This window comes from Urtica dioica, chromosome 11 (assembly GCF_054948205.1).
Source record: "Urtica dioica subsp. dioica isolate 48M chromosome 11, U.dioica_male_clone48M_v1_H2, whole genome shotgun sequence".
Lineage (NCBI taxonomy): Eukaryota > Viridiplantae > Streptophyta > Magnoliopsida > Rosales > Urticaceae > Urtica > Urtica dioica.
The window spans coordinates 11,384,223-11,406,798 of NC_142766.1; the positions used below are offsets into that span (position 1 = coordinate 11,384,223).

At 37.3% G+C, this 22,576-nt stretch overlaps 3 protein-coding genes and 1 pseudogene across 3 annotated transcripts; 3 read left to right on the plus strand and 1 right to left on the minus strand.

Annotated features, from left to right (window-relative positions):
- Positions 1-4,252: 4,252 nt before the first annotated feature.
- Positions 4,253-5,962, minus strand: LOC149381221 (DExH-box ATP-dependent RNA helicase DExH12-like; annotated as a pseudogene).
- A 3,092-nt stretch (positions 5,963-9,054) lies between these two features.
- LOC149381222 (uncharacterized) lies at positions 9,055-10,545 on the plus strand. The gene has a single exon (XM_089630055.1). It carries the CDS (start codon positions 9,058-9,060, stop codon positions 10,543-10,545), a length of 1,488 nt encoding a protein of 495 aa, XP_089486181.1. The 5' UTR covers positions 9,055-9,057.
- A 1,622-nt stretch (positions 10,546-12,167) lies between these two features.
- On the plus strand, positions 12,168-15,610 carry LOC149381223 (serine/threonine-protein kinase D6PK-like). The gene is made up of 3 exons (XM_089630054.1): positions 12,168-12,427; positions 13,049-14,301; positions 14,556-15,610. The coding sequence occupies exons 2-3, from the start codon at positions 13,247-13,249 to the stop codon at positions 15,316-15,318; spliced, it is 1,818 nt and encodes a 605-aa protein (XP_089486180.1). The 5' UTR covers positions 12,168-12,427; positions 13,049-13,246; the 3' UTR covers positions 15,319-15,610.
- A 1,437-nt stretch (positions 15,611-17,047) lies between these two features.
- Positions 17,048-18,951, plus strand: LOC149381224 (protein-tyrosine phosphatase). Its single transcript, XM_089630056.1, has 5 exons — positions 17,048-17,502; positions 17,887-18,022; positions 18,118-18,185; positions 18,262-18,348; positions 18,617-18,951. Exons 1-5 carry the CDS (start codon positions 17,134-17,136, stop codon positions 18,686-18,688), a joined length of 732 nt encoding a protein of 243 aa, XP_089486182.1. The 5' UTR covers positions 17,048-17,133; the 3' UTR covers positions 18,689-18,951.
- The last annotated feature ends 3,625 nt before the right edge of the window (positions 18,952-22,576 follow it).

The following is a 22,576-nucleotide window of genomic DNA, read 5'->3' on the forward strand; positions in this document are numbered from 1 at the left end:
TTTAATGTTAGATCTAATGTAAACATAGATCTCTTTTGCGTTGCGTTCAAAGATGTTCTATATTTGTATTTTTGAATACTTTAAGAATACTCCACGTTATTTGTATATTAAAAAAAAAAAAGATCGATCATCTTAGAAAATATTATATAAATTTTTCCTCTTAAAAAAATGTGTCGCATCATTTAAAAAAAATGATAGTTTTTATAACAGTTATAGAGTTATGGTTATTTGCACCTATACAAGTTGGTAATTCAAAATAATTGTATATTTTCAAACAAACAAAAAAAAATCAAAATAATTGTTGTAAACTATATGGATTTGTTAGTTCGTCCTTTGGCGATCATGTGAAGACAATTAATATGTAAAAATGCAATTATAAGACACGAGGGCTAACGAAATTTCAATTACCTATTTTGTATAGATGGCTTTTCATTTGCACCACGGGCTAAACATATATCATTGGATTTCATCCAAGTGCGGTTTCCATGTTATTCTTTGTGCCGCCGTGCAATTATGACAAAGATCAACAAAAATATAATTTTATAGTATTAATCATGTATTTGCCCCATCAACTATAATATATTTAACAAGTGACTCGAAAATTTTAAAACTACATTTTCATCTCTTCGCGTTAGATCCAACTTTTTTTTTTCCGTCTGTTTGTCAAAAAATTTCGTCAAAATTCCAATTAAATTGTCATCTAGCTATTACACACTGCGATTAAAATGTAGTAAATTAAGAGGATACCCTTGTCTTTTTATAAACCCTATTTTTTAATAAGTTTTAGGATAAATTACATAAATGCCCCCTGAACTTTTGACCATCTAACAACGTGATCCCTACTTTTATTTTTCTTACAGCGTCGCCCTTGAACTTTGACAATCTTACAAACTTAGTCCTTCCGTCAAATTTTGGGAGTATATTCCGTCTATTTTAACTTGTGTAATAACTTGAATATTTAAAATTACCTATATATCCTTTATTTAATTATTTTATATTTAAAATTAATAAATTAAAATTAAAAAATTTCATATTTTTCGTTTTGTTTGTTGTCTTTTTTAATACTTTTTTTATACATTTCCATTATACTTTCTTTTTCACGATAATAGAAAATTAATAATAAATAATAATTCATTTTTACAATTCATTTTTATTAAAAAAAATTCATATTTTACGTAATTATTTTATTTTTATTTATTTTTTTATATAATAAATAATAATTTTTAATAATATTAAATCATTATAAAATCAATATTTTTTGTTATTTTACAATTTTGTCCCTGTTTAAATAGTCACATGTCAATCACATGGGAAAAAATGGATGGATTGTTGAGAAAAATAGACGGAATGACTAAGTTTGTAAGATTGTCAAAGTTCAAGGGCGAGGCTTAAGAAAAATAAAAATAGGGACCACGTTGTTAAATGGTCAAAAGTTCAGGGGGCATTTATGTAATTTATCCTAAGTTTTATATGCCTTCTTGGTTTTAAAATGTTTAAAGTAATAAATAAATTTGAAAAAGCTCAACCCCCTCTCTCTCTCTCTCTCTCTCTCTCTCTCTCTCTCTCTCTCTCTCTCTCCGATCATAGACTATAAATGACAATTTTACTCACGTACACACAAGATCTTATCTGTCTACTCGACTCACGTACACACAAGATCTTATCCATCATGAGTAGGGTCTTACATGAATTAAATTAAAGTAAATCTTATAATCATGTAAGTTATTAAATAATTATCACAACAATAATTAACGTGTAGTTATTTGCATAGAATTTCTAACAAAACTCAGGGAACTTCTATCACTCGAGCTTTTACACAAATACGCAATAATTGATCACATAACTGCAAAAAAAAAAATGATAATAATCTAATCACATGGGCCCTGACCTTATCTAATATAGGGAGAATTACATAACTAGCCTAAAACGTGCGTCACTTTTCATAGATCAATCATGTTTTCAAAACATTTTGTCAGTAATCGTTTCTCTTTTCTCCGGACAAAAATACCATTGTGTTTGAAATATGGTCAACAATCATTGGAATTTGGTTAACAATTATTAAAATCTGGTCAACAACTATTAAAATCTGGTTTACCATTTTTGAAATTTGGTCAACAATTTTTTAATTTGGTTAACAAATATTGAAATCTAGTTCAAAATATTGGTATATTGAAATCTGGTTAACAACTATTGAAATCTTGTTAACATTTATTGAAATCTAGTATGGTTAATAGTTATTAAAGACAAAATGGACACTTCGAATTGAATTGGTTAAGCATGAGACATCCAACGAGTCTAGATCAGGTCAGAAAGCCATTGTCATTTGATAATGGCTGAAAAAGTTATAGTTGTGAAGGAAAAAGGTTTCCAATTTGAAACCGACACATATCGATCTTTATAATAATTAAAATATTGAACCTATCGGCTTTACAAGAAAATGACGTATTATTGACAAGAAGAAATATATGAAGGCCGTTACCTTCATTTCAGAAGACATATTTCTAGTTCGGATGTAGAAAACAGTTACCAATTTGAAACTTATCAAGTTTACATGCAAATGGCGTATTTGTTAAGATTCGACACACAAATCCAACATAAAATAAAAGATAAAATTCACAAAAAACAAAATTATCACACACGAATTTATAGTGATTCACTTTTAATGAGAAATGTACGTTCACTTTGTCGCTGCAGATTCTCATTGAAAACCCAAATCAGGAGAAAAACAATGTTTCAACTCTCTTGTGCTCTACAATAAAACATCGGCGCATAGGGTATTTATAGAAAAAATATTAAGGCTAACAGGGATTTGAAATTCTCAAAATACCCTTAACTAATAACACTTACAATATTGTTGACAAGGATGAAGTATAATGTTCGCTTCTGAAATCGCAAAATTCATATACCAATTTATTCTCTCATTTTTTTTTTATTATGAAAAAACGAATTTATCTTTGTTAAAAAATACTAGGTTCCGAAACGAATGATTCCAAATCGCCGATCAAAACAACATCAGTTTCTGATGATGATGAACGTCACTCAATTACACCAACAACTGATCATAATGATTGTTATGGAGAATCATTGTTTCGAATATTCTGGGATGGATGAAGAATGAGGTTTTTTTTAGAATTACTTCTTTACCAGAATAAAAATTACTATGCAGACTTGGATGAAGACAAGAGAAAAGTGAAGCTGAAAGCAAAGTGAAAGTCAAAGTCCGAAGGATTATAAATGACGATGCAACTTATTTATAGAATAAATTGTTGGCAATATAATAATGTTAGATTAAAGATATAAAGTTCTCTTGCACCTACTAGAGCTATCGTCTTTCTTGAGTGATCAACTCTCTGACAGTAATATCATTATAAAATGACATGAGATATGCTTTCGCATATTTGTAGCATCTTCTTCACATGATTTTTTTTTATTTTTTTTGTCAAGCCCCTGATTGTGTGGTGTTGATGTATATTTCTTTGTAAAGAACAATGGTAGTGAAAAAAGAAAAGAAAAAAAAGATTGAAAATTTTCAGAACTCGGGAGTTTTTTACCGGCCTATCTCTCGATTAAATATTTCTCACATATTTCAGCACAACACAAATTCAAAAGAACGAGAAACACACTAATGTCGAATGAATGTATTTCTGCGGTGAGTACTTGATGTGAGTAAATGTCAACTTCCGAACGATGGTATTGCAACTAGCATATGAGTAAACATCCATGTAGTTTAAAGTTAAAACAAAACAAACAGTAATTCCCAGAAAGAAACAGCATAATAATAACTCATGTCGTCCGTTCATTCACCGTCCTCTTTGACGTCAACCATGAAGGTGTACTTCTGATCGCATCCCAGATAGGCTTACACATGAAGCACAATGTGTAGGCATTGGTCCCCGACTCTGAGTGTGTCCTGAACTCAACCTTCACCTTGGACTTTTTGTGCAGAGCGAGCCTCTTGATAACGAGCTGCGAGTTGGCCTTTGTGTCGCCCACCACCCTTCCTCCGCAGACCGCTCCAGGGTCACCGCGTCCCCCGGGCCCACTGCCACCTCGTACGCCTCTAGAAGTCGGCGATGTCAAGGAGCTCACTGCCACTGCCACTGCCACCTTGTACGCCTCGTCTTGGAGGTCAGGGACGAGCTGAAGCACTCGATGGAGAGCCATTTTCAAGTAGCGGTGGAAAAGGCTCTCCATTGGGCATTCCCCGTACATAACTTCATGTAGTACTCTTTGCGGTGAGTGTGGAAGAGGATCACGCATTTGCCCGGTTTTGACGGAACATCATCTGCAGCACATTCGTGATGAGCTGGACGATAGCCTCGAAGTTGGCCAGATCCACGCCGTGGATGTGGATCTCGACAGGTGTGATATACACCACTCGCATGTTATCACAGCCCTTTTGGAGATTCCTCAGAACAACAAACTCTGCACAGACCGTCTTCCCACTCTCCCCATCAGTGCGGCGACCAAGACATTGCCGTCCTAGTCGTAAAGGACAATGATGACATGAGTCTGGACGGGATTGAAGTACTTGTATTCCCAATCAGATGATCGTACGATGGGTTTCTCAGAGCAGAAATGGGCAACGGCTACAATTCCAGCAACTCCATCGATGGAGGATACTTTTATGAGAGGATAAAGTGTCGGAAAGAGATGGGCAGGACACTCTGCGCACCGAGCCACCTATCTAATACAAATCGAATGGAGTAATGTGGTGGCGGGGGCTCGTTAACAGGGTCGGCCCAAACTCATTAGTGGCTCTAGGCGAAATAATATTTTTGGGCCTTTCAATAATAATAAAAATTTAAATATAAAAGAAAAAATACAATCAAATTTTTCGGATTGGGCATATATATAGTTTATATTTTTCTTGGATTGGGTATATGTATAATATATATCTAAAATTTTGTGAAATTGGGTATATATTTAAAACAGTGGGCCCTAGACCAAGCCTTGCTTGCCTATACTATAGGCCGGTACTACTCGTCAATGAACTGTTTCTTCAGTATGAACAGCTAGTGGTGAAGAATATATTCTTTGTCGTTGTCTTCCACAATGAACCATAACTGCTCCACGTACCCGTGAACTTTCTCCCCCATCGGAAATCAGGCGTGATTCTAAGTTCAACCTTCAAGATGGAGCGAGTGATTGGCTACACGTGCGCCACGAGATTCAGCTTTGGGAATCGGTGAATGAACTTGTACAACTTTCTGCCCTTCTTCGGACCACGAATCGTTTCTCGGAGCTCTTGCGACGAGAGCTCATAGTACATTTCCCAGACCAAGCCATTCTTTTTCAACTTCAACAAGATATCGTTGGATATACCATGGAATTGGCGAAGCGGTGTTTGGACACTCCACATTCTCTTGTTGACCATTTTGCACAAGTTTAGAGCCTTTTCTGCGACTTGTGCTCATCCTCGTTCAAAACAATCTCAAATAGAGCTCGCATAAGTCGTCCAGCACTCTGAAAATATTAAAAAAAGAAAAAAAATTGAGCAATTAGCAATAATAAATGGAAGAGGACCAAATGAGATGGGGTTAATGAGAGGGTAACCAAAAACAAAATAAAATATCAAAAAGTCAAAGATAACAACCTGAGTAATATACACCATGTAAGATGTCAATGAGAGGCCTTCGAGCTTCAGATGTGAGATATAAGCTTGCAACAAAACATTGATCTTGGCACTTGGCTCTTCCAAGCTTTCGTTGATGGAAATGGGAACACGATCTAACAGCTTTGCCAGCTCCATCTTTTCATCATGACGTAGAGTCACGTACTTAAACTCCTCACTGAGTGAGAACAAACGACAAGGCTCAGTATCCCCCATTGTCGGTTTCAAGTGGTCATTATACGTAGCTATTGTCCCATGTGTTATGTAGTAGTAGCTAGCTATGCGACCCAAGTATGTAACCTTATTGAGCACTGCATTTTTACGAAGTCGAACGCTATTAATCTTCATGGTAGTCCTAGCTCTTGAAGTGTGGAAGAGGAGATGGGAGGAATTTTCATGATATTTGCATTGGAAGAAGTACCCAAAGTATCGCTCATTGGGAATTTAACGAATTCTATAAGTCTCAATTATTATTTCATGTCGCATGTTTAAAATCACCATCAAGCGTTAAAAGTAATTAGTTGGACATAATTAAAATAAAATGATAGAGGAAATAATATGAAACCGGATATTTTAACTACGTAGTTGATATTAGTTTGAATTATTATGATTTTAGTATTTTGACTTTTAATTTTTTTAATACATACTTTAGTATGTAAATTATTGATTTTGTATTATTTGATTTTCTTATTATTTTTTCCTTTTATGAAATTAAACACGTACACAAAGTTAATTTTAATTAGTATCTTTAATAAAATTAACAAGTCACTCAAATTTGTAAAAAAGTTTAAATTTCTTTAGATTTCGAATTTCATAACAAAATATTTGGAAAAGAGTGCATTATTCCTCTGCCACTTAAGTGATGGTTCTAATATAATTTGCGTGGTACTGCCCAAAGGCGGAGGGAGATGGGGGCCAGAGTGGGCACGTGCCCCTCCTGACTTTTAAAAAAAAAAAAATTTTATATATATATATATATATATATATATATATATTTGGTATAGCATAAGATATCACAAGACGTATCACCCACTGTCACTCTGTCTGTGTACTACCCCCAATCACAATAATAGCAGTAATTTTATTTCTTTAAATAAATAATTAAAAGACCACGGCAGCCCATTTTTACAGCCCATTTTCACAGCCATTTTAAGTCTAAAGGAATAAAATAAATTATATATACATTAAGAGAAAATAACCGTACAACTTCTTCTCCACTCCAACTCCAAATATCTTTTGTTTCTTCTTCTTCAAAAACTCATACGCAGCAGACAAAAAAATCCACTTAACCATTTTAAAAAATTCACCACTAGGTCTTGTTCACTCCAACTCCATGACTTCTCATTCTCAAGGTATCACTTAGCAATTAAAAATTTATTTTCTTATTTGTTCACTTCAATTCCCAAATAATGCAGATGATTTTTTTTATATGATTGAAGTATTCTATTGATGATGATTTTTATTAGCTAATGTTTATAAAATTGCTAAAGTTTGACTCAAGGATTTAAATACCGGGGGAACCGGACGGGAACCGGTCCGGTTCCCCCTTTTTGGAGCTCCCCGGCACCGGAACCACCAAAACCGGAAGTTTCCGGTGGTTCCGGCGGAGGCGGCGTCCGGCCGAGCGCGCGAGGAAGAAGACCCGGCGAACCTGGGATGGCGCTTTCCACGAAGCTCGGCGAGAGAACCTGGGTGGTCGAGATCTGAGCGCCGTTCCCTTGGGGTGAAGGACTTGGACGAGAAATCAGAGAAACAGGGAAGAAATTTTGAAATCCCAGACTCACCCCTTGGCCCAACGAAGAAGAAGGAGAGATAGGGTGAGTGGGACACGTGGCTGAATCTCGTTGGCTCAAAGAAGTGATTTTTGTATCACTTTGATTTTTTAAAGAGAAGTCTGTAGTACGGTTTATTTAATTTATTGATTCAAATTGATTCATTCTTTCTTATATATATAAAAGGTTTCTCATAATTCATTCGTTCTCCTTACCTTAATATATTTCAAATTAATTCGATAAACTCATTATTCCAAACCCAAAATGATGAAAATAATTCTTAAAAAATTAATTTACATAATTTTCTCGTCCTTTTGACGTACTTAATTTACAACATTAAGCTTAAAATTTCGAGTATGACCATTGTATGTTCGCTATGAGTAGTCATTTCATTTATATCCATTTTATGTTGAATTTGTTGAACTATAATATTTGATGAATTGCGTTGTATTTTATCATTTTGTTTTGTACTATTGAACTTATTTTTGTTGTGTTTGTAATTTTATATTGTGTTGAAACATTTTACACTATTTTTAATTTTATGAATTGTATCCTACATACTTTGTATGCTTTTTTTGTATATTTATTTTATGAATTCCCCTCGGTAAATACGGTATTTGACGGTATTCCTCTACGGTAACGGTAAGTTGAACGGTACCGGTTTCCTTTTTTTTTCTCGCTTCCCCCGGTATTCCTTTACGGTACGGGGGGTTACCAGTAAATTCAAAGGCTCGGAACGGTAACGGTAACGGTATTTCGATCCTTGGTTTGACTATGGTTATTGTTTAATATTTTTGGCTTAGGTATTGGTAAATATTTTAAGAGAAAATTAGAATCTCAATGTCAAGACAAATGGCATATTGAAAAAAATGCAAAGGTGGACAATGATGAATTTAGTGTTGAAGCTCTTCCCACCGATCCCGGTCTTCGACTTCCTATCATCACATATCATCCCAATTTGCGCGATCGAGTTCGACGACATTATATGCTTAAAGGTCCATGTCAACCCAAAGATCATTCTTTTCCGTTTACAAATTTGGAACAAAATCAAGACGTTTTAACCGCGATTGGTTTCTAGAGTACGAAAGTTGGTTAGAGTATAGTATTGAAAAAGATGCAGCGTATTGTATATGTTGCTATCTTTTTAGATCAAATTGTGGAGAACAATCCGGTGGCGATTCTTTTGTTGGGCTTGGATATTCAAATTGGAAGAAATAGGAAAATTTTCAAAAGCATGTAGGAGGGATAGGCAGTGCTCATAACAATGCTTGGAAGAACTACGAGGCTTTGAAGAATCAAGATCAACATATTCAGACAATTCTCTCCAACCATACAGAGGTATCTCGTAGTGAGTATCGGACTCGCCTAAATGCATCTGTTGATTGTGTCCGCTTTCTTCTACGACAAGGTCTCGCGTTTCGTGGTCATGATGAATCTGAACATTCAACCAATCAAGGTAACTTTCTGGAGTTGTTGAAATTTTTGTGTGCTCATAATGATGCGATAGAGAATGTCTCGCTAGACAAGGCTCCAGAAAATAATAAACTAACGTCACCGGATATTCAGAAAGATATTGTATCTGCTGCTGCTGCTATTACTCTTGATGTTATCATTAAAGATATTGGTGATGCACTCTTTGCCGTGTTAGTAGATGAATCTCGTGACGTTTCTATGAAGGAACAAATGGCTATAGTTTTGCGATATTTGAACAAGAATGGAGATATAATCGAACGATTTGTTGGTGTTGAACATGTTGCGAGTACCACTGCTCTCTCGTTAAAGGCAGCGATTGATAAATTGTTTTCTAAATATGGTTTGAGTATGTCAAGATTGCGTGGGCAAGGATATGACGGGGCTAGCAATATGCAAGGTGAATTCAATGGCCTAAAAGCACTAATCTTGAAGCAAAATCCATCCGCTTTTTATATTCATTGCTTTGCTCATCAACTTCAGTTAGCTCTTGTCGGCGTGGCAAAGAAACAAATACATATAGCATCCTTCTTTGGTACAATTTCTATTTTACTGAACGTCGTCGGATCTTCCTCAAAGCGTTGTGACATGCTTCATGAAAAACAAGTTGTGGTGAACGATGAGGCATTAAAGAGTGGTGATATGCTAAGTGGAAAAGGCTTAAATCAATCTACCACTCTTAAAAGGCCGGGTGAGACACGTTGGAGTTCACATTATGACACTTTGATAAGTGTGATTCACATGTTTCCCTCTATCATTGATGTTCTTGAAAAGATTGTAGATGACAAATTAAGCATGGAACAAAGATGTGAAGCAAATAGCCTCTTGGATACGATCCAATCATTTGAGTTTGTTTTTAGTTTGCATTTGATGAGAAAGATGTTGGGGAGCACGAACGAGTTGTCGAAGGCATTACAACGAAAAGATCAAGATATTGTAAATGCGATGAATCTTGTGAAGATAGCCAATACACAACTTCAAAAGATGAGAAATGAAGAATGGGAGTCGTTACTTGATAATATCCATTCTTTTTGCAAAAAGTACAATATAGATATACCGAGGATGAATGATAGATTTGTTATGCGAGGTCGATCGCGGCGCAACGTGGAAGAGGTTACAAACTTGCATCACTTCAAAGTTGATATATTTTATGCCGTCATCGATATGCAACTTCGAGAGCTAAATGACCGTTTTACCGAGGTGAACACGGAATTGCTTCTTTGTATAGCTTGTTTATGCCCTCGTGATTTGTTCTCTTCTTTTGATAAAGGAAGATTAATATGTCTTGCTAAGCACTATCCGGAAGACTTTTCTCCAATCGACCTTTTGAAACTTGACGACCAACTTGAAAATTATATTTGTGATGTTCGTTCTAGCATGGATTTTTCACAACTAGGAGGTATTGGTGATCTCGCTAAAAACATGGTGAAGACAAAAAGAAATCAAGTGTACCCTTTGGTCTATAAGCTCTTGAACTTAGCACTTATTCTTCCCGTTGCTACCGCTGCAGTTGAGAGAGCATTTTCTGCTATGGCTATTGTGAAGAGTCAATTACGCAATCGGATGAATGATAAATGGATGAATGAGAGTTTGATCGTATACATAGAGAAAGATATTTTCGATAAAGTTGAAAATGAAAGTATTATGCAATATTTTCAATGTATGGGTAACCGTAGAGGACAATTGTAATGAATTAAATTATGATTTTTGTTGTTAGTTTCTTTGTGCCCCTTCTCAAGTGAATTTCTAGCTCCGCCACTGGTACTGCCCACGATTAAAAAAAAAAGGACTAAATTACTACGAAATCAATAGTTTATGTGTCAAATACTTAAAAGATATTTGTAACTATTTAGGCCACTTTAAACATGTGATTTTGGATCTAGCCTATGTTTGACAATTTTTAGGGATATAGCCAAATGGCTTATGCGGCAATAATTAAGGTCTTATTTGCCATTATTTATTAATAAATTCGTCACTTTCTCTCTCCTATTTTTTTTCAAATAATTTTTTTTGCATCAAAACTTCAAAAATTTGTATCTTTCTCATACGAACTCGAAATTCAGTGATTTCAAATCCTACAAATTCGTGGCGTCAAGATCTTCAAAAATAGACCCATTGTGTTTGATAAAAATTATTTTTAATGCATCATATTTACATTTCCATTTATTTTTTTTGATAATTTCAAAAAATTTCAGTTATTTCCATATTTAAGGTAGATTTTTCTACATCTATGGTATTAAACATTATTTTTCATCAAACACAATGAATCTATTTTTGAAGATCTCGGCGTCACAAATCCGTAGAATTTGGAATCATTCAATTTCGAGTTCATATGAGATAGATATGATTTTTTTGAAGTTTTTATGTAAAAAAAAGTGTAGAAAAAAATAGGAGAGAGAAAATGACGAATTTATTAATAAATAAGGGTAAATAAGACCTTAATTATTGCCACATAATCATGTTGGCTATTTCCCTAAAAATTGTGAAACATAGGCTAAAAACAAATTTTATAGTTTCATTTTAGCTATTTCGCTACAATACCCTAAAAAAATGTTGAGGACAAAAGTACAATCATAATATTAAGGGACTCTATGTACGGAAAAACCTGATTTTTCTCATAAAAAATTTGACATCCAACTGATTTTTATCCAAATTTTATACCTTCATTTGATCTAGTTAATCTTTATTTACAAGCAAATATCTTATTTATTCCTCTCTCACAAATTTGGCACATATTGGCTTCATGGACAAACATTGAACTATACACGTGCAATGCACGTGTTGAAATGCCAATATAATATAATTATTCCAAATTATATATTTATATGAAAGCGAGAGGATCTACGAACGAACTTAGCACGTCGGAGTACGAATTTTTCCCACTCCTTTCTTTCTTTCCCTCCCTTTTTCCTCTCCCCTCGTACTGTCATACACATCCTTCCCCTTTTCAAAAAAAAAAAAAACATAGAAAAAGAAAAAAGAAGAGTACATTTTTTTCCCTCACTCGACTGTTTCTTTTCCTTGTACGGCCTCTTTTTCAATCTCATTATAATAATACAAAGTATATTATGAACTCACTAAAGATAATTATATGAATTTCCTTAATATATTATTTATTTTTTGCATATAAGAGTTATTGATTTTTTTTTTTTTTTTTTAATCAAGACAAGTTATTTCATTTCTACTAGTACATCAGATCAAATGAAGAAATTACTAACCTTAAGAAAAAATGAATTCATATTTAATGTTTTAAAGGGAGAATTCATATTTATTTGTTATACGACTATTTGGTTTTTCTTTCCGCCATAATTATACAAACAAGGCAACAAAAGAAATCACAGAGGCCCTGTTACTGTGTGCGTTTTGTCTCTCTCAAACCTCTCGTGATTTTTCCTTTCCTTTTCACTTTCTCTATCTTCATTCACTCTCAAAACCAATTCAATCAATGCTCTTCTCGTGATCTAACGCACCACCCAGAAAGCTAAAGTTATATTAATCATCTATTCTTTTTCCTGGTATTTAAAACCCTAACAATCTCTCTATTTCTGCGATGGTCTGATCTCTGTGTCTGGTACGTCTCTGCCTTTTCACTTTCCATGCCTTTTTATTTTTATTGTTTGAGGTGATTTTGATTTATGAGTTTTTTTTTTTTTTTGCCGATTGATCATTTTTAAGATTATTTAGTATGTATACAGATTTACCCTGTGATTTTGTTGTCTTATGTGAATCATTGTAGACAAAAACATGATCGAGCAAAGATGTGATGGTAAATTTTGCATTGATAGAAATTTCTGTTAGCTTGATGTATAATGGCTATATTTTATTCGCAATTTAAATAATTTTTTTGTAAGTTATATGATATAATTCTTATGTATCTATTTATCTAGTTTACAAAGAATTTATTCATGCCAAAATTTTAAGTTTTTATTTTACTTTCTTTTCTGTAAAATTCCTAGTTGGGCTTGTTAATGATAACTGTTGGATATATTAAATTGTTTGTTAGTCCACGGATCAACATATCTGTTACCATTTGTGCGATCATATCAGTTATGTCTAGTCACTCAACAGGCCACTCCACTCTTGTGGTTACTGTTTTTGGATTTATGCAATTTGTATTGTTGTGGAATGCGAAACACAAATGTTTGGCACACAAACTCTGTTTAGCCTGAATTGTCTTACAACTGGAATGCAGGGAAAGATATGCGACAGTTTGGGTGGTTTAGGGGGGTCTTTTGAACTTGTGTGGTTTGGAATGCTCGGCTCGACGAGAAATACTTGTTGGGTTTCCTGTATTGGCTTCATGTGGTTGTGCTCTTCTGTCTCGGTGTCTTTAGAAATGGGTTTAGGCCGGGTTTAGTGTTTTTGGTGAAGGACTGGCTTTCCCGGAGAAATGGTTGTGTTAGTTAGCAGCAGCGAAATTGTCGAGTCGGTAGAAGAAGAAGTTGAAGAGGAAGCCAAGGATCGATTGGCTGCGAGGGCGGGGAAAAAGCATTCCATAGAAGATGACATTAACCGTCTATTTCAGGCGATCGAGGCGAGGAGTTCGGCTAAGGATCGGCTGCGGAGAAGTGCCATGAAAAGGCCGATGAGGTCTGGCGGCGCTGCTTCGTCGGGAATCGGGGTCGCAGAGCCGGCGAGCCTGAAGCAAGCTCTGCGGGGGCTGTGCATATCTCAGGCATCGGAGATGGCTGCGGCGAAGAGGACGACGATGAAGTCGAAGCCACCTGGGTCCTCCTCGGAGGCGAGAAACATCAAGAGGCTCTACAGAGCCGTCGTGGTCGAGGCCGACTCATCTGGGCTGCCGATGAGCCGGGGAGAAAAGGGGAGCTTCGTCGAAGTCTCGCTCGTCCCCGAGGACGCTCATGTCGTCGCAGTGGCTTCGAATTTGACAGAAAGCTGTCGGAAGGACAAGTTGTGCCCGGGTGGTAAGACGAGCAAGTCCTTTATGTTCCGGAGCAAGAGTAGAGCGGTGGATACGGATTCGAGCCACGAGCACGCCACGTCAGCGTCGAGCAGCAGCGAGGGAAGCAGTAGCGTGAGCGGGATGAGCGGATCCGGAGGAAAAAGACCCCATATGTCGAGGGACTCGAGATGGGCAGCGATACGCCGGGTCCGGGGGTTGGGTCTGAGCCACTTCAAGCTTCTGAGGAGGCTCGGCTGCGGCGACATCGGGACGGTGTACCTCGCAGAGCTGGCGGGGACGAGCAGCCTCTTCGCCCTGAAAGTGATGGACAACGAGTTCTTGGCGAGCAGGAAGAAGATGATGAGGGCTCAGACCGAGAGGGACATCCTTCAGATGCTCGACCATCCGTTTCTACCGACGCTCTTCGCTCACTTCGTGTCCGATAAGCTCTCGTGCTTGGTCATGGAGTATTGCCCCGGTGGAGACTTGCACGTCTTGCGCCAGAAACAGCCTACCAGAAGCTTCTCCGAACAAGCTGCCAGGTACCATTTGTCATGATTCTGGGTTTAATACCGACATTACGGCTGTTAATGTATATCAATGAGTTCCAGTATCATATATCCATTGTCAGCTTTCATCCTCAGAATTTATATAAGCTTCAGCTTTCACATCAATGCAGAAGTGGATTATCTAGCTCGCGTAGAACTCATCCCTCAAATAGAGGCTATACTAGGATTACCAAACATAAATAGTAGTCGAACCAGCGTGTGTGATGAACTTGATGGTCTGTTTGCAGGTTTTATGTTGCGGAGGTCCTAGTAGCCCTAGAATACTTGCACATGCTCGGAGTCGTGTACCGCGACTTGAAGCCCGAAAACATCCTCGTCCGAGAGGACGGCCACATCATGCTCTCCGACTTCGACCTCTCGCTCAGAGGCGCCGCAGTCAATCCGACGGTCGAGAAGCTCTCGGGACCGCCGGCGAAGAAGGCGCGGGACCCGAGCTGCATCGACCCCTTCTGCCAGGTGTCGTCGTGCTTCGCCCCCACCAAGCGCTCGTCCTCGCCCCCGGCCCGCGCGGGCCCCCTGCCGCAGCTCGTGGCGGAGCCCACGGGCGTGCGGTCGAACTCGTTCGTCGGGACCCACGAGTACCTGGCGCCCGAGATCGTGCGAGGGGAGGGCCACGGGAGCTGCGTGGACTGGTGGACGCTCGGGATCTTCCTCTTCGAGCTCTTGTACGGAACGACGCCCTTCAAGGGGTCCGCGGGGAACGACGAGACCCTCGCCAACGTGGCGTCGAAGAGCCTCAAGTTTCCGAGCAGCCCTACCATGGTCAGCTTCCACGCCAGGGACTTGATCCGAGGCTTGTTGGTGAAGGAACCCGAGGGACGGCTTGGCTCCGTAAAAGGCGCTGCTGAGATTAAGCGACACCCTTTCTTTGACGGCCTCAATTGGGCGCTCATACGCTGCTCTGTGCCGCCCAACCTCTCCGATTCCGGTTTTGCTGCTTCTTTGGGGAAACAAGAGAGCGCAGAGCACACGGAGTTTGAGATGTTCTAGCTTTAAACTTGAAAACTAATCTCTTCTTCTTTTTTTTTTTTTTTTTTTTTTTTTTTTTTTTTTTTTTTTTTTTTGTTTCGACATAAATATATATAGCTTATACCTTACAGTGTAAAAAGGAAAAAAAAATGTAACGTGAAAAAGTATTGATGAGTAAGTCTATAGAGTTAAATATCATGTTCATGGATGAATGGGAATGCGACGACAGCTTTACATGCTATGGTCGTAAGTGGTGCTGAAACAAAATTGATGTGTACAAAACGTAACAATGAGATCAAACATTATTTATTTATTTTTATTAGCATGCCCTATTCAGTTTAGCAGTGGGAAACCGTGAATAATTTAAGCTAGATGAGTATAATACAAAAACGGAGCTGCTTCCATTTTTTTTTTGTTATTTAGAAAAGTATCCAAAGTTTTCTTAATTGGGTTATATGCACTTCATGTTGCTCTTCATATCTTATGTGTGATATTCGTTATGCTTAAATTTTATATCGTTTTATTTACATTTTATGTTGTTTGGTTGGTTATACTCCTTTTGTTAACGAACTTTCAAGATATCAAACTTTTGAGAGGTCCTTTCTCTTCAAATTGAGAAACTAATTTCTTACAAATGATTTTTCAAATTTTGTTTCATCATATTCCTAACTCATTTACTAATGAATTCTAATTACAAAACTACCCTTGAGGTCCTAACAAAATCCAATAAACTCACAGCAATGTTTGTTGTTGACGTCGGATTCGGTCTCTCAACAATCACAAGACTATATATATATATATAGATATATATATATATATATATATATATTACGTTTAGAATATAATATATATTTATATTAAGTTGATCTCAAGAATTCGTCGTATAAGAATTGAAATAAAGTTGAATTACATCAGGTAAATAATTGAGATCAAAGAGGAACGAAATGAATGATTATATTACAAGCTGATCGAACTCAATACAACTGGAGTCGAGCTCGACGAAGTGGGGAGTGACGAGCTCAACAAAGTTTCAGTACAAATTTTAAATGAATTCATAGAGTAATAAAATAAAAAGGAAAATCCTCCCTTGTAAAACATATTCTTCGTATATATAGCTAAGATTGTCGTCGTTCTTCCGTTGATCTGGTGGATACGTGGTCGATCTGGAGGACTTTGAGGTGCCAGCTGCGTGCTGACTTGAGCTGGAGTGGCAAAAAGATAGGATAGAGACCGCTTCCGGGCTGACAGTGAGAAGGTTCAGACTTGGTCTTGATGGATAGTTGATTCTACCTGAGCGGACTGGGCTTGGGCCGATGATGAAGCGGATTGCTCTTGACGAACTGGGCTCGAAGTCGGGCTGATTTCATTTGCCGATATCGGGCTTATTGGGTCTGAGCCTAACTGAATGTATTAGGTGGGATTGATTCCTACACTCACAATATCTAAGTCCAATAAACTTACCAAACTAAATTGGAGTATTAGAAATCTCTCATTTGGAGTATGTTGAAAATTTTCCATGTCTCTTTGCCCAATCCTATTAAGAGGGAAGCCAATATAATTGGTTCGACCCTTTTTATTCAATATATATATATATATATATATATATATATATATATATATATATATATATATATATATATGACCCAACTAGTCAAGCATGGTCTATCCTCATTGATCTGCCACATCTTCTCGTAGCATGTCCAATTAACTTGCATGAAAAGCTTTCACAATAACACCACTCATTTTTTTTTCTTCTTCTTCAAATAATAGCCCAACCCTAACGCCATAAAGTATTTGACGAAGTCCACAACAAAATACTAAATTAAAGATAAAGAAATGAGTGCCTTCTTGTCATTGCACAGTTGGAGACCCGTCACTACACTAAATTTACGGTTCTGCCACACCTGCGACGCTGTCTCCACAAAACACCCGTTTCTGCGATTTCAAACGCCTACAAGAAAACTCACTTGGGGATTGGTGAGGTCAGAGAGGGCTTTTATCAGCGCGTCCATGGCTTCTTCAGAGTCGGAGTCGAGAGTTTCTGGTTCAGAGGCGACGACCAAACCCTTCTCAGTGCTCTTCGTTTGCTTAGGAAACATCTGTAGAAGCCCAGCCGCTGAAGGGGTCTTTACTGACTTGGTCAACAAAAGGGCTTTGAATCCTAACTTCAACATAGACTCTGCTGGGACTATTAATTACCATGAGGTATTATTATTAAACTAACTAATCGCTACTTTTCATTCCGGATTATGATATGCTAAAGATCTCATCTTTCTTGATGTACATCTGTTATAATTGCCCTCACGTGTGAATGTAAAGAGGACCCAGGATTTAATGGTAGAATTTAATCTGTGTGAACATAACCAAGTGCATTAGTTTGGCTTTGCTTTTGATGGATGTGAAGATGATAAATACATGGCTGTTCTTTTTCCTTAAAGAGTATTAAATTAGATGGGGAAATATTAATTCGGAAACTAGCCTGTTTACTTATGGTGTCTGAAAACTTTGAGAGAACATTGGCGATTTGAAAGAGTTGAATGTCATAAATTAAAGAGGAAGGGCATGCTTGATATTTTGTCCCCTGTGAAGGGAAATCAAGCTGACCCAAGGATGAAGGCAACCGCGAAAAGGCGCGGGATTGAGATAACGTCAATATCTAGGCCAATCAAGCCCTCCGATTTTGTAGACTTTGATCTGATTCTCGCCATGGACAAGCAAAACAAAGGTAGGCACAGGATATAGCTTGGTGTCCTTGCATTCCGTGTTGCCTCGGCTTGATTGTTTATCGCCTAACTCGTTCAATCTGGTTCTTTTGTTTAGCGGATATTTTGGAGGCGTTCAACAGATGGAAGTTCAGAGACCCTATACCTGATGATGCCCACAAGAAGGTTGTGATGGTACTTCTTAGAGTTTTATTTTTCTTCTATTTTTTGCATGTTCTCATTAAATGTTAGGTTAATGCAGGTCAAGCTAATGTGTTCTTACTGTAAGAGGCATGAGGAAACTGAAGTCCCGGATCCTTATTACGGGGGACAACAAGGCTTTGACAAGGTAACCCATCATCATCATAATAATTTCTAACAAACACTTGAATCATTTGTCATGTCATTATGGTTTTGCATTTCCAGATATTTTAATGACTTGAAAATAAAAACCAGGTCAATGTTGAAATCTGCGTTTTGACCCTTCCTAAATCTAACTGGTTTCATTCACACCTTTAGAAGCGCACATGTTTCTCCATTCAAGCTTTTGTGTGTTGGCAATAGTTATCTACTACAGCTTCAGGTTATGTAATGTACAAAGTTAAATTTTGTGGCAGGTTTTGGATATACTTGAAGACGCCTGTGAATCGTTGCTAGATAGTATATTGGCAGAAAACAAAACCGTTTAGCAAACAAGGGTTGGTGGGCTATTGATTTCTCACTATCCGGGTATGGTTCCTGTAACCATGATCCACATTCTCTCTGTCTGGATCAATGTACTATCCACCGGGTGTATTATAGTACAATGCAGTGGTTTTGAACGAGTTTTATCCTAATTTGTCATCGCTCTTGTAATGCGATATTGTTTAAAGGAATGGATTATGGACATGTTTACATTGATTTTGTCTTGCACGGTATTCGTCGCTTACTATTGATTTATTGCATTACAGGAGTTGAGAATGGCCTTCTTCCTGGTGAATATCGAATTAATCTTAATTTCGGTTTTAGCTTAGTTAAAGCATTTCGTGAAAGACATCTTACCGTATAAAATCCAACCGCTCATTTAGTGTAACTTATAATTTACAGAAGGCTTAGCGTTTATATATATATATATATATATATATATATATAGAGAGAGAGAGAGAGAGAGAGAGAGAGAGAGAGAGAGAGAGAGAGTAGCTCAGTTGAGTAACACTATGTAACAACCCCGGGATCATGATCTTGTGATTTGGCTTGTGTAAGTTGAATTCATGTGTGCGTAGTTGTGTTTGACAGTTGATCAGCCTCTCAAATTTAGAGACTAACCCTGAATTAGATTTGTGCTTAAAGATAATCTTTCAATGAAGAGAAACGACTTATTTCTAGGTTGGATATTGACTTGGAAATTGGTTTTGGTTCTTCCTTCACAACGTCATCGGGTGTGAACTCGAGCGCTTTCCATGAATAAAGCACGCACTCCATTAGTGAACCTATTCTAGGAAGCTCACGTGACAGTTGACAGTCTCCCGAGGGTAATGTAAAATTAACTATAAATTATTCATATTCTTCGGAGTTCGCAAATTCTTCATATTCTTCACATCTGTCACTGTTGTGTCCATCCCCTTTGTCCCCGTTCTGTCTATCATCTCCGTCACTATTGTGTTCATCACATCCGTCAATGTTTACTTCATCATATCTGTCACTATTGTGGTAATCATCTCTGTCACGCATGTACACTTCTTCTTTGCACCCTTGTACAAGTATCTTCTTCACCCTTATGCAAGTCATCTTCACCACCATTGTGTCTGTTGTTGATGATAAGAACATTGTGTCGGTCGTTGATAATAAGATTATTCAGTCTTGTGTTCGGTTCAAAGCGAGTCAATTCTTCAATCATCACAATTTTCATTTTAGCTACTCCTCGTTATGCACTTGACACTATGATTTCTTTCGATATCAAGCTTACACAAAGGGAAAATCTTTTACGATTTTTGTGCTTCATATAATACGAAACGTCAGCATCGTTCTTCAAAAAGCAGGAGCCATTGGAATCGTACCCAAGTTTTAAGTCGAACGTGAATATGTCTACATCGATCGTCTTAAGTGTAACTGCATTACTGAACACCCATAAGTGTCCTTTCTCTCACGTGTCGTCAAACAAGATAAAAACTGCAAAAACACCAAAAACTCAATAAAATCATAAAAGCATCGAAAACTATCGGAAGTCGTCTGAAGTCATCGAAAAGGGTCGAAACTCATCAGATAAGGTCGGGAAAAAATTGGAGTTCATTGGAACTCTGCTTAATTCATCGGAACCCATTAGATTTCATCCAAAACTATCATAAATTTTCATCTTTTTTTTCCTTTTTCGACATGATTTTCATCGGAAATTGTAGTTAAATTCTATCATATACTATTGGATTTCATCGGAAATAACGTGAAATTCCATAAACTTTTACCTAGATCTACCAACTTACCTAAATAAGTGAACTTACCCATTTTTTACCGAATTCAACTAAATGGAGAGACAAATGACGGAGAATGAGAGAGAATGACAGATTTGAGAAGAGAATGAGAGAAATATGGGTTATATGGGCTAAAAGGGCATTTTTGTCCAAAAAATAAGTTAAAAGCCTAGTTTTGTATATTTTTGGACTAGTGGGTCTAGCCTCGATATTTCTTCACTTTTGAGGTCTACAAAATGGAATTTCTCTAAAACAAACCAATGTGTCAGTTGGAGACAATATGCTATCGGGTACATTAGAAAAGCTCTTCTCAAACGATGCAAACGTTAAGATAAAATCAGATATTTTCTTTTATTTTCCTTACCGAGATTTTCTACTTCTCATTCCGGCCCAGATTGACACTGCAGCTATGTCAAATCTTCACACTATTACAACCAGGTAGTGAACCGAATTATCCAAGTTGACAAAGGGCCAAGCTCTGTGACGATGCTGAATTTCATCATGTTTAAGAGGCCCGCTTGAATTTCTGGTCGGAGCACCGATAACTGTCGTGATTCTCTTGGGCATCACCATCACTGATCCCAAGCAGAGGCTCCAAGATTCCGAGAGGAATATGAGTGAAGATCTGCGGCAAGGTGGCGTTGCGGTGGAGGAAAATGGACATTGCGACAATGGAATCAGGCCAAACCCAAAAAGACCCGAAATCGAGACTCAGAGCCGTGCGTTTTTGTCCAGCCTCGTCTCTGGTCTCTCTTCTCTACCTAAGCATCATATTTTAACCTTGGCCTCGTTGGAGCACCACCGGTGATCCCAAGAAGAGGCGCATAGCTTCTAAGACGGAGGGTGACGTTAGAGGTGGGGAGCCTAATCGATCACCAAGCTGATGAACTGAAGATCGTTGCCGTGGTGACGACTGAAGACCTTACGGAAAAAATTATATTGTAAAGGTTATTAATCAATGGTATTTGGGAATTTCAGGCATGTCAGTTAGCCCTAGCATTTTTCCTATAAATTCCCTACACGCCGATGTTCTTTGTAGAGCGCAAGAGAGTTGTAAACACATTTTCTCCCGATTTAGATTTTAGTGAAAATCTGCAACGGCAAAGTGGATGTAGTTTTCGCATAGAAAGTAAACTACTTTAAATCTGCGTGTTATTTGTTCTTTGCGATTATTTTTGTTTTCTGATTAGGTCAGGATTTTGGGATCAATCCTAACAGGTGGTGATGCGGCGGTGGTGCGAAAAATTCCAAGTAATATAAAATTGGAGTATAGAGTGTCGAACCCACAAGGACTAGCGATTTTTAACGATTTACTTAAACTTGTAGCGAAATTATTTCAAGTGAAAAAATGACGAGGCTTTGAAACAACTACAAAAATAAATAAAGAATTTAAAACGAGTTTTTTGAAAATTAGAAAATACGGATCACGATTTCACCGGAACTAATTAGGTTGGGGGTTTCGGGTTTGAACAACAAAACACACTCCTATGGATGCTAATCTCACACTATCAACGATATTCACTAGTCTATCTCAAGTGTTCTAGCAAACTTATGTAATTGACAGATTGTTATCATCTCGGCTTCTAATCCTATTAGAACAATCACACGCAATACGACAAGAGTTCAAACGATTACATAAATTTCATAGATTTTCTACTAACCTATGATCAACTATGAAGACATGAATAAAAGCACGATTATTTACTCTCTCTAGTAGCTAAACAATCATACAATTCTAATTGTGATCAAGCACTACAAAGCATTAAGCATAATTCACGTCAAGCAATCCATAATAACGAATGAAACAATTATTATCTAATCCTAACGAACCCCCTTACCTCATCAATCCCGGCTACATCAAAATCTCATAAGAAACCTAGTCTCTAATGGTGTTCATGATCATCATCAAACATAAAACAATAATCATGGTTCAACATCATTAAAATAGCGGATAATGAAAGCAAAAGAGAGTTCATAACTTCATATTAAATAAAAACAAGGTTCAACAATGATCTAGAGCGATAAAATAAATAAAAGAAGAGAAGAAAAGAAGAACGAATGAATTCGGAGAAGAACTCGTTGGGTTGTCAATTCCGGTGAAGAACACTTTTTCCTCTTCCAAAAGCTCTAAAA